Source organism: Lutjanus erythropterus, chromosome 17 (assembly GCF_056507025.1).
Source record: "Lutjanus erythropterus isolate fLutEry1 chromosome 17, fLutEry1.hap2, whole genome shotgun sequence".
Classification (NCBI taxonomy): domain Eukaryota; kingdom Metazoa; phylum Chordata; class Actinopteri; order Lutjaniformes; family Lutjanidae; genus Lutjanus; species Lutjanus erythropterus.
In genome coordinates, this window is record NC_139333.1 from 10934912 (window position 1) to 10954403 (window position 19492).

Genomic DNA, 19492 nt, shown 5'->3' on the forward strand with positions numbered 1-19492 from the left:
CAGAAATGACAGAGTCGCAGCAAGGTAAAAGCCTCAATGTAATGGCTATATTTATCTGTATACAAATACATTGACCGTGAAGAGCATTGCTACAGCTTAGAGAAATCTGCAGGCTGATAAACTTGAGACTCCTTGGGATTTTTTATCCCAGTACTGCAATCTAACAGTCACACTTTGAGCATTCGATTTAGAAACTGTTAAATAGCAGGCAAAGAAATAGGCAGGTGAAATCTGGCAGGGCCCCCCACATTTTGACTGCGCCATTTATGCTGACAGGGAAATATATTCTGAATCATCAGCTGTTTTCACCACGCCAAGCGGCTTCTAACCACTCCTTGGCACGCACTCTGAATAATTTTCGCACACCTTTCAGCCTTTGATTAATAAATAAGATGCAAGAGGCACCCGAGACGCACCACCCTGCAGTCAAAACAAGGAGACAGGCCTGTCAATGAAAAAGCCTTACTGAGCTACAGTTGGTAAATGGACCTCCATTTTAGGAGTGCTTCCAAAACTACTCCCCCACTTTACTTGCAGCGAAAAGTCTCCCAAGCCAATCAATTAAAATGTGTTATTATAAAAGGCATTTTGGCATGTGATTAAGAAATGGGAGCTTGATTGCTATGGGAGTCAGAGCCGAAGACCCTCCAGTAATACTTAATGGGGTTGCCTCAGTCACTTTGCCAGTGTTAAAGTACATTAACAGTTTCTACTACCCGGCTCAACAGGAGCACAGGCACCCAGCAGACTGTCAAATCTCTGACACCCGTTTAATTGAATGATCCCAAAATCCTTAGCACATGTGGTTGCACATGCGCACCCACACACACACACACAAAGACTCTCTCAACCCCTAACCCCCACTCTGCTGTTAATTCTCCCCCGGTGTAGGGGAAACTTAATGATTGCAATAAACCCTGCTGAGGTGGAGGCAAGTTCTGCTGATCCCAGAGATTCCTGCAAATTGCCTCGAGTTAATTATTGAGCTGCATATACATTTAATAAGCCTTCCTCAATTTGTCTTTCACCCCTCAGGACGCCATGTCACGTCAACGATGATGGGTGAAAAGGGGGTGCTGAAGGGGTGTTAAAGAGTGTGGCTTTGGGTATCCAGCAAAGCGTGGAGAGAGCAGTCGTGTGCTCCACGGGCGATCCCTGCAGCTAAAAAAACATTACTGACGCTGTCACAAACTGATGACACAGATGTACATTATTATCTAAGCCACGGCACAGGGGTAACCTAGTAACATAATCTCCAAGGTGTGTCAGCTTGAGGCAAGAAGTGCCGATTAAATATGACTGCCATGTCCTAACGGGATAACACACCCACACAGAGTTAAGGGACCACTTACTTACAACATCAATTCAAAAAAAAAAGTGGCTGTGGTCTGACGAGCCAAAATTTCAGATTGTTTTTTGGGAATCATGGCTTTGTAGTTAGAGTGGTTGGGTACTAGACTGGCCTGCCTGGAGTCCAGACCTGTCTCCTACTGAAAGTATGTGGCGCAAAAAAAAAAGGACAGAGACCCCAGACTGTTGATCTCCTGATGTTGTATATCAAGCAAGAATGGGGGACAAATTATATTACAAATTTCAACAATTTGTGTCCTCAGTTCCCAAATAATTATTGAGTGCTGGCAAAAGAAAAAGTGATGTAGCGCAGTGGTAAACATGACCCTGTCCCAACATTTTTTGAACATGCTGCCAGCATCAAATTCAGAAAGTGTGTATTTACAAAAAAATCATGTATATCTGTCTGAACATTAAATATCTTATCTTTGTACTGTATTTAATTAAATATAGGTCAAAAAGGATTTGCAAATCATTGCATACTGTTTTCATTTACGTTTACACATTGGAGCTGTAGATGTAAAAAACAAAAAAAGAGGTGAAAAAAGCGAATCTAAATTTGCCTACAAAGTGGGAAAGATCAAGACAGCTGGAGAACTAAGGGACATACTTATTGATCTGAGCCAGGAACATTCCCTTTAGAGCGTAGAACTCGGCCGTCATCTCCTTGGTGAAATACTTCAGGTTGGTTGACTCGATCACCTCCAAACCCTAACAACAGACGGGAAAGTGAACAACACATGTTTAACTTTAAACCAAACTACAGCAAGGAAACTTTCATGGACGCTGGGGAGAGGAATCGCGAAAAAGATACCAGGACATTCTGTTTTAGACAGGGCCATAATCACAGGTGAAAAACAAACAAACTGCTCGGTGTTCATTAAGAAGTAAGAAAAGAGGTGTTAAGGGAACTAAACTTCCATTATGGTGAGCCTCTGATTAGGTGTCCCCTATGTACTGCTGTGACAAACGATGTGTAGCGGGAGAGAGACAGAGAGAACCAGAGGAGATGAGATAGAAGAGAGAAAGAAAGAGAGAGAAGAGTGTCTACTGGCACTTTTAATGACTTGTGGTGTGCTGAACTGCTTCTATTAATCAGAGTACTCCATGGGCTTAAGAGCAAGCTCCTGAGTTACACTCTCTTATAAGTCTCTCTGCTATAACTTGTCACCTAGAGCCACCCCAAACACTTCTTGCTCTTACTACTTTTCCCACTCAAAGTACCACTAACTACGCCTCGAGCTACTACTAACAGAAATCAACTCAAGTACTTAAATTACACTAAATGCATCAAATGTGTTGTTCTTCAGTAGAGGCTGGTTTATTTCAAATTGGAGCATGCATTACCACGGTCCAAATCTCTTGCAGCTGTGCTGCATTATGGTGCAGGTGTTACATGGGTGCGATATATTTATTCTCTTTAGATGGCACATAATTGGATCGTACAATGAGTTTTGCTCTTTCCTGAGAGTGATTTTGACAATAAAATATTTAATGAGTTAGTAACCAGATGAAATAAAAATGTACACGCTTTGCTAATAAAACCAAGAGTGATTCTGAACATGACAAACACACCCGTTAACACACAGACATTTGTAATAAATTATTCATTATGGGGTGAATTCTAAGCAACAATCCTTGTGCTCTGAAGTATTGAGATTATACTAAATAAGTGTGACTATTTTTTATGATAATACCACACTTGTTTTTGTCAGTAAAACTTCATGGAAATACGTGGAGAATAAGAGACAGGTAAGTTAATGTTTGCATATGCACATACAGGAGGATCTAAGGATAGAGGATGTTGTATGTGGTAAAAAACCTTTGAGGCAAATTTTCAATTTGTGATACTGGGCAACATAAATAAATAAAACTGAGGAGGGCACATTCTTACCTGCATGCACTCATTCTTCCCCATGACGCCAGCCAGCTGCAAATAGCATTTGACCTGCTGTCTGATCTTCTGGAAGCAGTCAACAATGGGCACTGTGGGGATGGTATGGATACGACTCAGAATGTCCAGAGCCACATTCACCAAACCCTAGGGAAAACAGCGGGATTTGTTTTACAGTCACAATTAAGACAGAAGGAATCTGAGCAAAACAAATGTTGAATTTATTGTTGTTTATTGATACTTTGAATTTATCTGATTGAAAAGGGTTTATAAGCCTAAACTAGTACCTGTTTACGTCCTATCTTGCCATACTGAATGATAGCAGATGCCGAGGCATGAACTCCCAACATGGCGTTGTTGTTGTTTGGATCATGCTGTGTGTTCGTCTCATATGCTGTCACTATGGCTGTGGACAGAGACAAAACAGTAATGAACATGGTTTGTTTTTCTCTTTATTCAAGTGTCATATTTGTAGAAGTAAGCAAAAAAGATGATAGCTCAAAGCAGAGTTAACATTGGGGATCTTCTAGCACTCTGAATGCTCAGCTGTCATAATGCAGAGGAGGGCACTGGGGACACTAAACGTATTGAACAGTAAATGGGCCATAGCGATGAATTTCATCAAGAAAATTCCATTTCACTTTAACATAAGTTTGAAGGCTGTCACGTATAAATGAAGTGGATTTTATTGGCATGGTACTGCAGAACCAGCGCTATCATTATTTCAGCGCCTCACAGTGCGAGTTGGAGCTCAAGTTGCTTGAGACATCACATTTTGCAGTGGCTGCCTCTCTGAATGGTTTCAAAGTCACCACGGGAGAGAGCTGAGCACTGAGCAAGGTAAATATGTGTGTGTGTCAGAGTGTGTGTGCGTGTTATGTCCTGCAGTGAGAGAGAGAGAGTGCTTTAGTGAGCTGACATTTGGAAATGTACAGAGACCCTGAGGGGGTTCTGCACATCGTGGCCTTTTGAAGAAGACCCCATCCTGGAACTAGCAGAAATCTAAGCAGCAATCTGAGAATGTGTCCACATGACAGTAGCACCCTGTAACACACGTGCAATCTGTAAAAGTCATGTATGTGAACATAAATCTATCTTCAAGTGTCAAACTTGACAGGAAGTGCTGCATCTGAGGGCGTGTTGTACCTTGGTAGTGGTGTTGGCGCCACATGAAGATGCTGCTCCAGTGGGACAGGTCATCAGAAACAATGGGCAATCGGTTCCTCCAGGTTTTTACCACAGTCTTCATGTCGTGCAGGCTGGTGTTGCGGCCCAGGTTAGCTGGCTGAAGTCCTGCATTAATTTGGGCCGCTTCTTGCAACTCAATGATCTGCTGTGCCGCCTGAGGGGAGATTATAAGTAAAAAAATTTGCTCTCGACCTTTTTGTATCTCCCCCACACTATCATGAGTATCTTCACCACACTTACTTGACTCTAGCTCTTAAAACTTTTATGGTGTCACATTTGAAACAGCAGCCAATTGGCAAATACTTCGCACACTTGCAATAGCTAACATTTTTTGTTTACAGTTAACATTTTGTGTTCCCATGACTGCTCTACAGTCTGCTTCAAAGATTCGGTCCAGACAGTATACCAGCTGCACTTAATCTTGTTAATATTCTGTCTACACAACTCAACAAATGTATGCTACTAGCCAAATTTCAGGCTTAGTTTGCACTGCATTACCCACACGTTGTCCATCTGCCATCAATCAGTGACTGTCACTTTTTTAAAGTTTAAGAAATCTAATCTGTAAATTGTTTATGTTCTTTTTGAGTTTTCTTGATGCTCCAGAAGGAAAAAAACAGTGCAAATCTCTACTTGCTTTTAAAATGCACACTAAGCTTTTTAGTGCAGCAAGCCATCAAACATGTCTTGTACATTTCTGTCTTCCCAGCCCCATTATTTCCTGCTGCCTTCAGTGTGTGATGTAACATACAATGAAGTAGAAAATGCCTAAAACATCTAAATGAATGCAATGAAACCAAAGCAAAAGGACTAAGAAGATAGGGTGATAACATTGTTAGAAAAAGGCTGGAAAAGGTGGAGGACAAAGATCAGGAGATAGATGGAAGGAACAGACAAAGTGATGCCAAGAAAGAGAGAGGGTGAGACTGCATTAATGAGAAAAATGACTCAGTGGGAGACTAAAAGGTAAAAGCATCAAGAGTAAGAAACATAAAAGATGAACTAAAAAGCAGTGATAATGATAAGAAAAAACAGGTATGACGACAAAAGAAAATGCTTGGGCCTTTCTCCCCTAGGTGACTGATTTACTCAACAATCAGAGGGCTGAAACCCTCTACAAATGAGATGGATCAGATGAAAAAATACATTCACCACTAAGGACAGCTAGCTCTGAAGATTTCCAACTTAGCCCTGACAATACCTTCTCATTGCCTCATGTAGCCAAACATTGACAAACATTAAAGCTTCTGGAAATCTGTTGAGTTGAAAGAGGTTTTTTTGCACACTTAAGTGTAACAGAAGACATGGATTTTGTTCTGATCGGTCTGTGGGATTGTGTAATTTTCATAATAAATATCCATGTATAAGCAGGGCCAATTCAAACTCAATCAGGAAAGTGAACAAAAATTTAAATGACATTTTGAATTTCGACTATATCTAATTTTTAATACTTGCAAGGTTCTTACTAATATGTACACAAAACTTGTTAACTTGCCGCAACTTGATGTGTATTCCCAGTCCAGGCAGTAATAATCTTTTCATGCCACCAAAATAATTTTGCAGGAAAAATCATTATTTCTCCTACATTACTTCAATAGCTAATCTGCTCCGATATAGCACAGAAAAAAGGACAAGGAGATGGGAAAATGTGAAAATGATAAGCGAGGGCTTCTATCTCATCCCATGAAAAAAAAAGCCTCATTGATTGGCCCAAAGCCGCTTTGTGAACATATAATCAATCATTCCATTATAACTACTCATCAATCAATATTAATGCCAGCGCTCATAATCGATAGCGTGGGTGATAATCCATTGATCGTCAGTCACTGCTAAGAGCTGGGATTTGATGATAACTTGATTCAAATGGTATTTGAGCCCTACTGTATTTGCAGAGTCTGGGCTTCTCATTTTCCGAGGCTCATGGAGTCGTGAATATGAGATATAGAGTTTGGAATGGAGATTTACAACAGGCCGCTTGGCTGGGTAGAGGAATAAATAGCTTGTTTTCCCTCAGCTAGGGTAAATAATTGGACTGCACATATGCGAGCACACGCACACCAAAAAATGCACACACACACGCGCACACAATAACAAAGGATGTAGTCACCCAATTCAAATACCCATTTTGAAAAGATAAATGTAGTGAATCAGAGCTGTGCTGAAGACTTAACCCCCCCGCTCTGAATCTCCCAAAACAAAATAAATTAGGCAATACAATATTTTTCACAATTATCTGTTAATATCAGCTGATGGCCCATTTCTAACCTTCATTCAGACCGTCCCATTCATCATGTAAATGTAATTCTGCTGCAGGTATTTAATCAAATGGTATCTGATGGCAGGGAAGTAATTACAGCCATTCTAAACTAACTCTCTTTCTTCCCTCCTCTTCTTCTCTCTCTCTTTCTTCCCGTGTCCGCCCCATTCTGTTCTCTCTCTACCTTTTTCAATTTCCATCGCCTTAGTCTCCCCTTCTCTTCTCCTTTTTCATCTTTGCCTCTGTCTATTGTAATCTCTCGCAGTGGAATCAAAGAGGCTTAAAGGTTTTTTGATTTTTTTTTAATCATCTATCTCAATTTTACAAAATGGAGTAAGAGAGGGAGATAGACGCCGTTATCAGCAGTTACTCAACAACACGACGTCTCGGGGCTACTGATGATCTCTCGACATGCATCTCCTCAAGTGCTTATCACAATAAACTGACTTCCCTTCACTGCATCAGTCTAAATGGAGCCTTTCAACAGGAAAAAAAAAAGCATTTTGTACACTGACCTGCAGTAGTGGCGTGTGCACGTGGGAAACGATGTGCGGCAGCCTCCTCCACTCACGGATGGCCAGGCTGGAGGCCATCTCCACCAGCCGCTCTATGAAGTTGAGCTGCTGCTCCTCTGGGTGGCAGATGGCCAGGTAGCCACGGTGCATGTTTACCTTCCATGCCATCTCCTTAGGACAGCTCAGCTCCACCTGAAAATTCACACAGAAACTTAATTTCCATTTTTAAATACCAATTTATAGAAGCAAAAGACTGTGACTAAAAAAAACTGAGTTATCAGTGACTTTAAAAATGGACTTAATGTGAGATTAATATTTGTTTTTTTTAAAGGGTAAATGGTAGGCCATGATTAACTGGTGAAAACCGCTCATAATGATTAACTATTTTTATGGCTTAGAAAGAATGAGATAAAATCCTTCTTGTACAAGTGCTGTTTAAATAATGTGCTTATAGAAATCAAGCAGTAATAAAATTCATTGGATAGTGACACTGTCTGTTTCATGACTTTATTTTCATGTAACAAATATACAAATATCAATTAGATGATAATCTGCATGAAAAATGAAAAGGGGAAAAATTAAGTTATGTAATGTGATCACCAAGGTGTCACAGCATTCTTTAACAAAAATACAAGATCATGCCCAGGAGGCTCAGTCTCACAAAGTAATTTTATTTTAAATATCAGTCTTCCACGTTTTGCTAGTTCCCCTCTATGTTCATCTGAAGAGCATAAATGTGATGCAATTTGCTTCTTCCATCAACAGTCTTTTACTTATTCTACCATCTCCCGTCTTCAGAAAATCAAGCTTTACTTGTGTTTCCAAAGGAAAACAGCTTCATCTCGCTCTTTTATGGCGTGATGCAATTGGTGACATATTCTCTAGAAACAGATAAATAGCTGGTGTATGTAGCGTGTTTTTCTGTGTTTGTCCCTATGATGTTATACAGAATCGCACACACTCTTCAAAGCGTTGCAAGTGTGGCAGTTCTAATTAAATGTAAACATCCAAGGGGAAAGGGCTTATGACACTTTCCCTGCATAATTCAGTACTTGGACAAATACAAAACAATACTGCTTCCAATTCATTTTCTGAACGGCTTCAGCAGGACTATGGTACTAATGACTAATCAACCTGACGAGGCTGACACGGAAGCAGAGGAGAGGAAAAGGCCCCACTATTGATTAAAACGCTGAGTGCATTAAGACTAAACAAACAACAGCCCAGGGGCTGCCTGGCAACCTGCAACATCAAACCTGCAGTTTGTTGTTGTATGGTTATGAATGAAAGACAGAATGAGAGAAGACCAAAAACATGAAGAGTGAAAAGAGCAAGAGAATGAGGAAGCAAAGGTGTGTATTTGTGTAAGCTCTTCCGATGTTGGAGAAAATTACAGTGATCGGTCAAAGCGCACTTATCAGGGGTGACACTTGATGAATATCCTGGAGACAGGGCCGCCCTTATCAAGAGCCAGCTTTAATTGAAAGCGGGGACATTTGGACTTTGCCTCTAAGGTGGTGAGTGGTGGGCAGGCGAGGCAACTGAAAGCCTTGCTCCTCTCCTCCACCATAAAACAAATCACCCTGCAGCAGATGCCAGGGTAATTATTCACACACACAGCTGTCGTAAATATTAGCGGCTAAAACCAGAGCTGCAGAGCGAGGGATGAAGAGATGGAGGTGGAAATGGAAGTAGAGAGGGTGAGAATGAAAAAAAGAAATCCAAGAGGAGGGAAGCTGAAGAAGTAAGCGACTAAAGAAAGAGAAATTGGTGCACAGAGGAGGGAAGGAATGAAACACAGAGGAAGGGATACAGCAGAGTTGGTGCTGCCATCCAGACAATTTAATTAGGTGTCACCTTAGGACAGAGCGGCTCAATGGATTGGTTCCAAGTCTCCTTGAAAGATCAAAGCAGGAGTATTTGTTATATGTCAGGTACTATCACGCACTCGCCACCCGTCTACACTTTGTTTTAGGAAACATGAGGCCAATAAATTAACAGGCCAAACAGCTGAACTGCATTTCCACAGCTTTATGGCCAAGTCTCTCTTTCTCCCTGGAGGTGTGGGATTGTGGAGGATCCGGACGGTCCCAGTATCAAGTTACTATACTTCACACTGACATGAAGCTACAGCACTGTACCGGAAACCAGGAGTATAATGAAAAAAGTAGAGCTGTGTCTCCAGTTCAACGGGTTCAAGCCTAGAGGCTCCACTGCGTCTGTGATTCTGTTAGTGAGAACTTGCGGTTATAGTTTCTATTTTCTGTCAAACTGCTGGGGGTTATTGCAACCTCTGGGAGACAGCGAGAGCGCACGTGTGTGGATGTGTGTTTATGTGTGGAGAAATCCATACATGAATAGATTTTTACATGGTGACTGCGCACTCCTCACCTGTACCAGAGCCTCCTTCATGGCAGCCCAATTGGAAACCCTCCAAGCACACTCGAGCATGAGATAAGGGTTCGAGTGGCCTTTAGATTGGCCATATTCTGTCAATGGCTCCCACTGGTTCAATTCCTTCGAACAGCTGGACAAGAAAACAACAGAGATGAAAAGTTTAGGCAACTTTAAAAAGATTATGCTTTTAAATGAGCTGCAGCTGTACTAATTAAGGGTTCCTTTTTATCATTCCAACTCAGTGTGTCATTAGGAGCTGTCACTGCTGGAGCTTTGGCTGGTTAAAAATTTGTTTATCATTTCTGCGTGTTAACATATCTTCTGGATTTTTAACAATTGCGTAGACTCGTTGGTGTTTCTTTGTCCCAATAATACTGTTGCGAATTTCCTTTCACACCTTTTCTTAAGTCAACTTCAAGCACTTTTCAACATTTTTCAAGGTACATTTCCAAGCTTTTCTAGCATCTTGCAGCTTTGGTGAATTACATATTTATACATGCTAACAATGATTATTAGTTATTGTGCTATCAACATTGAAGATTATGTTTTGTGATAGCGTTCTGCAGAATTAAAGGAAAACACAACAAAGTTTCATGTTTCAAAATATGTCACTTGTCTCTAAGTAGACTAGTGAGACAACCTGGCTGAGCCTATATTGGAGTAAATTCTTTTAAGGATTTCCAGCATCTGTGCAAACCTTATCCTTCTAATTTTATGAATGACTTGCATGGCAGAAAGTGCCTAATATTAGAGGAAAAACACACTTTATGTTGGATCCAATGTAAAATAACACTCATGTTTTTTAAACAGGCAAACATACAACAGGGAGGGATCACTTGGTCTTGCAGGGAGGCATGCTGGTTGCCCTAGACTGTGGCAAGTTGTAAAAAAAAGACATTGAATTCAGACGCACAGACTTGATGGAAATTTCCTGCTGACAGATATATTTTTTTCAAGTAATAACACCTTTGCCACATATATGAATAAAAATTATATCTAGGCCTGCAAAGAAAAACGTGACATGGTGACAGATTTATGGAGGAAAAATATACATAACAGAAATTCAGTTTGTCCAATGTATTCTTAAGATATTGTTTCCGAATGCATTGCTGTATAATTGGTGTGATGAACGGCATAAATGTTATCTGGTACATGAAATCAATGGTGTACAGTATATATATAAATTATTAAAGTAAAAATCCGCTGTGGTTTTGTGCTCTGCTGGCCCTCTTGATGTGTAAGACAGACTGCCCTCTGGAATACCAGAACCTTTTCTGTTCCTCAAATCTTACCGTATCCAGTGGTCCTCCCAGAGCTGGTACTCTGGAAAAATGGCAGAGGAGACGTTGCTCCTCTCATGCTCTTTTCTAGCCTTCTCCATTGCTTTCTCATAACTTTCTTGAGCCTGAACGCAAGAGAAATAAAATTTTTAGTGCATGCTTCTAGAGGCTAATAAAATGATATTCACTGCAACAAGCCCGCACCAGTTTGTCTATTCTCATTTATATAATATTTAAAGCAACTCTCAGTAAAATGCAACACAATGTACCTCCATCACAAATTACAGCCTCAAAAATGATCATGTAGATAAAGGCAGGATTTATTTGCAGGACAGTGAATTCAATAAACTGGAAACAGCTACATACATTTTAAAGTGGCAAGTGCTATGCTTACAAGTTTTCTCTCACCTGTTCAAAGAAGCCATGCTGCTCGTAAGCAATGGCTGTGGCGGTCTCAGGAAACTTGCATCTCTTCTGCCACAGGCCCGCCCACATGTCCTCTTCTTGGAGCAGAGAGTAGAGCTCTGCTAGGGAGTCCAGAATTTCCTATAGAGAAGTAGGCAAAATATGGATGGCAGATGAACAAATTAAAATTCTGAATGAGAGCTGAGAGTAGCTTTGCTAGTGAGTTCAGTTCTAACAAGATAAGATTACGTAAGATTTGCCAACTTTAAACATGAGGCTGCAACACACAAATGACAAATATATCTCCAAATCCTCTGCTGTGAAAGAGAAGGATAAGTAAAAAGTAACAGTTTTGAGAAGCTAATCCCAACCATGTATTCTGTTTTAGAGGCTTTCCTTTTCCAGACAAAAAGAAACATAACACTGTACAAAGACTGTCAATTGTACAGTTCACAAAAAATAGTGGAAACTATCCAAAATAAAGAAATAAAGAAAGAAATAAAGCACATATTGCTAACTCCAAGCTTAAATCTAAACACATTACCTGCTGAGGTGGCGTGATGCTCTCCTGCTCATAGAACTCTGTGCTCTGCTTGGGTTTGCTATGCAGGCTGAGGCCCTTTTCAAAGGCCTGCTGCTCCAACATCAGAGTGGAGCGCAGCCAGAGGTTGTGTGTCTTGCCCAAGTATTTCAGCACACAAGGGCGGATGGGAATGGGAGGCACACACTGGGACATGGCCTCCACAAAGCAGTTTAGGGCACTGGGCTGGCAGTCCCTCTGGGCTTGGTGGCTACCACTGCACAGGAAAGGACTCATTTCTCCTGACAAAGCCTGGAGAAGAGAGAGAGAGGGCTCATCAACCTACCCAGTTTCACAGTCGACAGCAGTGCACTGACATAGCATATTGATAAAGGCATTCTATTGCATGTATGTAATGCAACATGATACCTTTTTCCAGTAAACGAGCCATTTAAAAAAAGGAAAAGAGAGCTAAAACAAAACAGTTAAGATGACTGGGAATGGACAGATGACAATAAAAAAAATGTTCAACAAGTCATTGAAGTCTATTAATTTCTTGCAGGAACAAACCATATGAATTTAAATACATGTTGTATGTTGTGATCACGCTATGTTGAAATACTGGTTTCTCTGAAACAACACTAGTAAGCATGTCCTCTTCTGAAGTTTCTATCCTTGCCTCTAACTTATTCTTTGCCTGTTTCACATTCATTAGAGTTCAAATTAATGCTGAATATTCACAGAATGAGTAAGTGTCTGTTCATGGTGATTTCTTAGTCATAAGAAATAAATCTTTTATATAACCTTTTAGAAGGAGTAGATGTTTATAATGGTTAAATTGAGTAATATGTTAATTGAGTGTGGCAGGCAGTAAGGCTGACAGTAACTGGATCATTTTCATGTGTATTTTTGGAGCAGTGAGCTTTTGTTTTCAGGACAACAGGCTTAGCTTTACATCAACAGACAATTCAAAGTTATAAACAGCTGATCAGCTTACAGTGTAGGATTTGTCATTGCTTGTTATTGTCAGATTACAATGTTGCACTCTTCTTGCACTCCTGCAGTGTTTGTCCAGCCTGCCTGAACATTCTCGAGTCTGGGGAGGAGGGAGTGGATAGACTGTATATTAAATAGGATTTCAACCCATTTAATATAACTTCTATGGCTCACTATTTGGACCACTGTACTTATTTTTGACATGAAATTGTTACATATTGCTCTTTTAATACAATGAAAGCAATTGTAACTACTTAACCCAGTCATAGTTACTCATTTTTAATTAATCCAACTATTTACCACTTCTGTTTTTATGTAACATTACGCAAAAATCGTGAAAAAAGCATTATTTTCTTGCTTGATCTGCATAGGGCCGCTCCATGCAATCAAAGCCTTTCTGAACACCCACAGAATAGACTTTGAGCGTGACCACAGAGTTACTGCTCTGATAATCATGACTGACACACACTCAGAAATAAATGATGTATTGGTAATGAATATAATTTTCACTGCCCGTTGACAGAATGGAATAATTAATGCCTTGATGGTCACTTTAATTAGGCTGGTGGTGAAGAGGGCCAATATGTGAACAGAAGTAAATTCCTTCCTAAGAGGAATATGCTTTTCCATCACTCCCATTTAATAATCGGCCCAGAGATATAAAGCCGGAGCAGCAGTGATGACTCTATCCCCCCCCCCCCCAAATTGATACGGTGTAATGGTGACATGAAAGGCAGAGCTGAGGCAGAAATCAGAATAAACACATGTGACATATTTGTGACTTCATGCCTGTCACAGGAAGAAAATATCATCATTTTGAAGCCATTTTTCTTTTGACTGCATCTTTCAAATGTTTGAGAGCTCAATCACTTCAAATCAAGGCCTTTCAACGAGCCTCAAAATTCTCTATATGCATCTGGTTCGTTAAACTCATTACAGCTTTCCTCCTTCAACTTTCTCGTTTCCATATTTAGCATAAATGAATCTGTCCTCATTAAGTGGAATTGCACGTTTTGAGGCAGAAATGGGATGGCCAAGGTCAAAGTTACAGTCTGCTTGCTAAAGTCATTGATGAGATACAGGAAAGGATACAGGGAGTGGATGACTCTGTGTGTGTGTGTGTGTGTGTGTGTGTGTGTGTGTGTGTGTGTGTGTGTGTGTGTGCGTGCGTGCATGTGCGTGCATGCAAAATGAAAGCATATATATAGACGAAGTCAAAAATACTGGGGATGGACAGATAAGTGTGCACCTGTGGTTATGATTAATTTTCTGAAAAAGACTGACCAGTAATTTTGGGTTTTCATACCAAAGAATACACATTTTGGATTTAAAAAGTAGTGGGTAGAGTTATACAGTGTAGAAGCTTGGGCTTTATCAGGTCTTTATTAGTGCTATATCACATTTCCGCTACACAATAACTGGTATTGATGAAGGCATCATTATTTTTTAAACGATAACCAGCCCCGCATATAAAACTGAAGTTGCCAAACTCTATGCTTCTCTGATCTGGGTGCAACTCAAGAGGGCAATGAGTTCTACTTACATGCTGCTGCCTGTCAGAGAGGATCTTCCAGAGGCGAGGAAAGAGCTGAACCCAGGTCCTCTCAGCCAAAGGCGTGGAAATGTGACAAAGCTGGACCAGAGCATTCAGAAGTGCCCCCGTCTAACACAGAGCAGAGAAAAATGACAGCTGCTGACAAAGCAAGGCAGTGGTGTTCTTAATCCTTGTCTTCAGGACTCAAGAGTGCTGCTGATTTACTATCCTACTGGGCTGTTAATTGTATTCGACTGATGTCCTATGTCAAAATCAGTTCCTGATTTTATAGCTAGAATAAAAATCAGCAAGACTCTGGGTCATATGAAATTTCTGCACAGCATCAATCAGGGTAAATGGTTCAAAATATGATGAAGTTCAACACAGCTTACTCCAATATTGCCAGTAGAAACAACTGGGTAAGGGGCAATTTTGAAAAATGCTCAACATAATGGTTAGATATATCATTGCTGTCAGTTTTGTTAAAGTTCATTCAGTTTCATCAAACCCCTCAGTGCACTCTAAACTAAAGAACAGAGTATATGGTGGCTTCAGAAGGACCAATCTTACCTTGACCTCCCGTAGTGAGTCAAGAAACTTGTCATGGCGGTTTGTAAGCATGTGCAGTTGGTTGCCTGCATCTCTCTCAGCCTGCTCCTTACTCTTGGGAATGGCCGTCTGGTCACCTGGTGCTAACTCTATATCTATCTCCACATCCTGCCAGAACACAAAACAAGAAAAGAAAACAATCGTCTTTTGTGAGAGCTTTGACATTTATTCTTCACATTGGAGACAACGCTGTTTTGAAAGGGCATTTTATGACAGTCAAAAGCATCAAAAGCTTCTAGGCAATGGGCGACAAATCAGAACAGACACTCATTTTGACAAAGTACAAGTGAAGAATCAAGGCTTTAATGTTTTCTTAGGACCACAATGTGCAACACATTCCTAATGAGATAACGTGCTAGATTACATGAGAAAACACATCTCTTGATGCATTGTAGTGTGTGTGTGTCAGGTTGTCTGTCCCACCTCCTCCTTGGTCTCGCTGTTCTCTCTCTCACGCGGCTCCTGTTTGACATGCGTTGCCATGGCGAAGGCGGCGCGGTCATGGCTGTCGGCCAGGTTGATGACGTTTGTGATAGACGGCAGCATGGATCCCTGGCAGCTGGTGCCGATGATGGTGTTTCGTTCACAAACTGCCAGCAGTAGCTAACAAGAACACACGCACACAGACCAACAAGTGCAAAATACCATCGGTGACAGTAAATGACACAATGGGCATGTCAAGAGGCTATCTGAAACTTAAAATTAAAAAAAAAACAAAAAAAAAAAACATCAACAATAGATTCTTTTTAATGGTGGATAAAAGGCTTAAAAGGCCTCCTGAAAGATCAGAAGCAGCACTCTGTTTACCTCGATGCACTGTTTGATCCAGAAGTGGCTGCCCATGGCCTCCCAGTTCTGAGAGCAACAGATGTAGAGCAGCCTCTCATAGACACGCCGCTTCATGGAGGCGTCAAATACCTCAAAGAACTTGGCTCTGATCAGCGGCTGAGTGCAGCGAAGCCCCGAGAGGAAGGCCGGCTCCAACTTGGATGTAATGTCACTTCCTGAAAGGCTCTCATCCCTGTATAATGTGATGGACAAAACATTTACTTGACAGAGCTTGCATGCTGGCTCTTACCCATTTCACTTCCATGATTCATGTGCACGGGATTCAGGCATTTTGTTTGTAATAAAAAATTTAATTCACTTAGAACATCTGCTGTAACTGAAAGCAGTCATGGCATTGATGCAAAGCCAAAACTTAAGTGAGACAACTGTGAAAAAACAACTCACAAGCTCTAGCAAAACAATATAGTACACACTAAAATAACAAAAATCACCTGCACTATGCAATAAATCCATATATACGTAGTAATGAGATGAGCTTATTCAACTCTTTGGTCAATTTGGAGGCCATACTGTTGGTGTTTATTACTTGTTTTTCTTGAGAACATTGAGTGCTACAAGTCCACAATTCAAATTCTCTGCCTCTGAGCGTCATTTTTATATTAATAAGTATCATTATAATATGGTAAATAAAACTGCCAGTGTAAGGGATAAGGTGCTGGTTCATCGCAAGAACATCTTAGGTGGAATATCAAAATAACCCACTGCACATTGAGCTGACTGTGACACTGTCACACTGTGACTTTATTAAGAGTGAGCAACATGTTTTGCTCGTGGTTTCTCCAGGTTCACTCAGCAAAACTACATGACTACTGACAGGTCATTATAATATGCTTTTAAACAAGGATAGCTCACTTTAACACAGGCATGCATTGTTTTTCACTTTGCTATTTTTAATCTGTTTGGTCAATTAACTGTCCAAATGAACCACATAATATTATGAAAATAATTAATATTTACAGCTCAATTTCCTTCAAGTATTTCTGTTACTGTAGTCATAATTATACATACTAATTAGCAAAAAAATGGGATTAAGGGGTTATTTACAAATATGGCGGGCAGGCAGGCAGGTTGGATTCCAAACATATTACAAGCAGTGAAAGTTATCTCATAGCAACATTCAAACGCAAGGTGCCAGCACGTTTAAACAGCCGTGTCATTTAGTACTGAGGATCACTCAAGTGTGAGGAGACGGCAGTTAACACTGAATATTGGGTGAAATTAAGTATCTTTGATGTGGTGAATCCAGTGATAGTAAAGCACTAACGGTCACGCATTAAACACTTAAATAACAAACGCCATCATTTCTACATCATCCTGCTGCACTGAATGGGCCTCATGGGTATGATTCACATAACAGAAGGAGAGAGGGAAGGTATAAACGACAACAAAGGCAAGGCTACCACAGCTGCATATTGCCCCTATTTGTGCCATTCTCTTAATCACACATTGTTCTGCCACAGCTGCTTTATCATTCCATTATCATTACTTCCTGTCCATCATGGCTTTATGGCTCATTTTAAATCTTTTGACACATAGAGCAGATGGAGCGGAGGGATACGGGGGTACATTTGGCTGATTGAATGTGTATGTGTGTAAGACAGAAAGACAAAGAGAGCTGTGGTGTGATGAATAGTGGGCAGTAAGACAGTCTCTCCCCTCTGGCCCCCACCTGCTGTGTGTCCTGTCATGAGTCCTGACACTACTGTAGCCCTGTGAAACACCCTGGCACGTTATCTATCTCTATCACTACCTGCTGTCTTTCTGACCTCTTCTGCACACACCTACTCTCCACCTTTTTGCCATCCAGCTTCAATTTCTATTAATTAATTCCTCTTTCCATGTACCACCAACTGATTCTAACCATGATCTATCTTTCCTCACCCTTACTTGCATCTTAAAAAAAAGATGAATGGTGCACTACTCATTCTTCTAACCCACTCCACCTAATCTCCATTTTCCTTTGCTCCTTGACCCAACCTCCCATGTCTTTCCTCTGCCTCAAACCCCTGACCTTCATCCCCTTCCAGTTAAGATGGATGCAAGGGCAGCATGGCGGCGGTGGCACAGCCATTTGGCCATGTGATGAATGGCGGTAATTACCTGTAGACGTAATTAACGAGGTCCAAGAACTGGGCGTTTAACTCAAGTTCATCGGGAAAACGCTTCTCTATGTAGGTCATCATCTTCACCAGCAAGATGGACTTCTCCCGCAGGTTGGGCATCTGGAAGGAGAAGGGAGAAGAGAGACAGAGGAGAAGGGTGCTATGAAAATTGAAGAGACCGGGGGCAGAGGAATGGAGAAAATAAAAAACACAATCTATCCATTATTTTTCTTGTAAGTGCATCTCTCTGTCCACCTCAGCCTTTTACCGCTTGCGCTCCTTCTACAGCTTAAAAGAAAATAAAGACCAAAGACACCTCTGTGGGTATTATGCTAATGTTAACCTCACTGAGTTTAGAAAATGTGCTTTGCTTGTTGTTTGTCCAAAGGTTTCACACCTTTTACAATGTTCTTTGCTGATTCAGTTCTCTCATTCACACATGCTATTATCAAAGAAATAATGCGATGATCTGCTGAATCACGCATTTCTATTTGTTTGTACACATCTTATTTGTGTAACTTCTAACACTCTGTACTGCCTCACTGAGAAAAGCCTCACCTGATTGGCAGCCATGGGAGAGTTGTTTTTCACCCACTCTTCAACAATTTTGACGACAGCACGGAGGATTTTGGGGTCAGGTGACTTCTCAATCAGCGAAGTGAGGATGACCTGGATGAAGTTCTTTCTCATCTCCATGCTCATGACTGACAGTCGAGTCTTCACCAGGTCAAGACTCAGCATTACCAGCTCACTGGTCACTGTGTGAACAGAGAGCTTAACAATCAGAAGCAGACTGATACAAAAGAACTACCAAGAAACACAAGAATTGCAGTTTTAGTATTAATATTGATGGTCAGCATTCTCTCAGGGTTCCAACCTTTTTCTACAGATAATTTTCCTGGACATTTTCAATGATGATCTGGCTGGTATGACTACACATGTTCCTCTCTTTGGATTTCTCACATGGCTCAGAGGAGGAGGAGACTTCCTCTCTATGTAAGTCTGAGTTTAACTTAAACTTCCACTATCTCCTTGACACTAACTCCTGTGACTAGAGGATCAGTGTTAAATAAACATTACATTTATCAGGCATTGCTGTCCAGAACAATTAATAGTTTTAATCATTTTCCATGTGTTTTCCATGATTGAAAAATAGGTCAACTTTTTTCCAGGATATCTGGGAACCCTGATTATTATAAGTTTTGCATAAATAAGCTTCAAAGTCACCAGCTGATTTGAGTTTTTCTTCAGTATCAGCTAGGTAAGCAACTGCCAAATTTACCTTCTTTTAGCATATTAGATTAGTGAGACATGAACAATCTTTAGAGGCAAAGGCCTTGCTGGTCAGATAGCCTTTGGTCTTGAGTGACTATAACTGCGTCTAGTGGAGGGTAAATGTCTGTGTTTCCCGATATAGTCATTAGGGGCCCATTTAAAGCTCTGATAGCATCTTACAGCCATTACCTCCCATCTGAGAAGTAGCAACAGGAATTATGTACTGCTTGACTTCTATAAACCTGGTGAAGTCAGGCTTAGAGAACAGGGAACCTTGATGAATTTCATGAGAAAGCTAAGCAACCTAAGAAATTTAAACAG

At 40.7% G+C, this 19492-nt stretch overlaps 1 protein-coding gene across 2 annotated transcripts in view; it reads right to left on the bottom strand.

Annotated features, from left to right (window-relative positions):
• The window catches only part of trrap (transformation/transcription domain-associated protein), a 94658-nt gene that overhangs the window by 29583 nt on the left and 45583 nt on the right, over positions 1 to 19492 (bottom strand). For both annotated transcript variants that reach the window (XM_084741523.1, XM_084741522.1), the window contains 15 exons: positions 18455 to 18654; positions 17895 to 18016; positions 15753 to 15966; positions 15369 to 15548; positions 14907 to 15053; positions 14346 to 14465; positions 11831 to 12118; positions 11290 to 11427; positions 10894 to 11006; positions 9596 to 9731; positions 7205 to 7396; positions 4391 to 4586; positions 3532 to 3650; positions 3245 to 3391; positions 1961 to 2061 (listed from right to left, as the gene is read on the bottom strand). In XM_084741523.1, the coding sequence (XP_084597649.1) occupies positions 1961 to 2061; positions 3245 to 3391; positions 3532 to 3650; positions 4391 to 4586; positions 7205 to 7396; positions 9596 to 9731; positions 10894 to 11006; positions 11290 to 11427; positions 11831 to 12118; positions 14346 to 14465; positions 14907 to 15053; positions 15369 to 15548; positions 15753 to 15966; positions 17895 to 18016; positions 18455 to 18654 (2413 nt within the window). The remainder of the gene's footprint in view (positions 1 to 1960; positions 2062 to 3244; positions 3392 to 3531; positions 3651 to 4390; positions 4587 to 7204; positions 7397 to 9595; positions 9732 to 10893; positions 11007 to 11289; positions 11428 to 11830; positions 12119 to 14345; positions 14466 to 14906; positions 15054 to 15368; positions 15549 to 15752; positions 15967 to 17894; positions 18017 to 18454; positions 18655 to 19492) is intronic.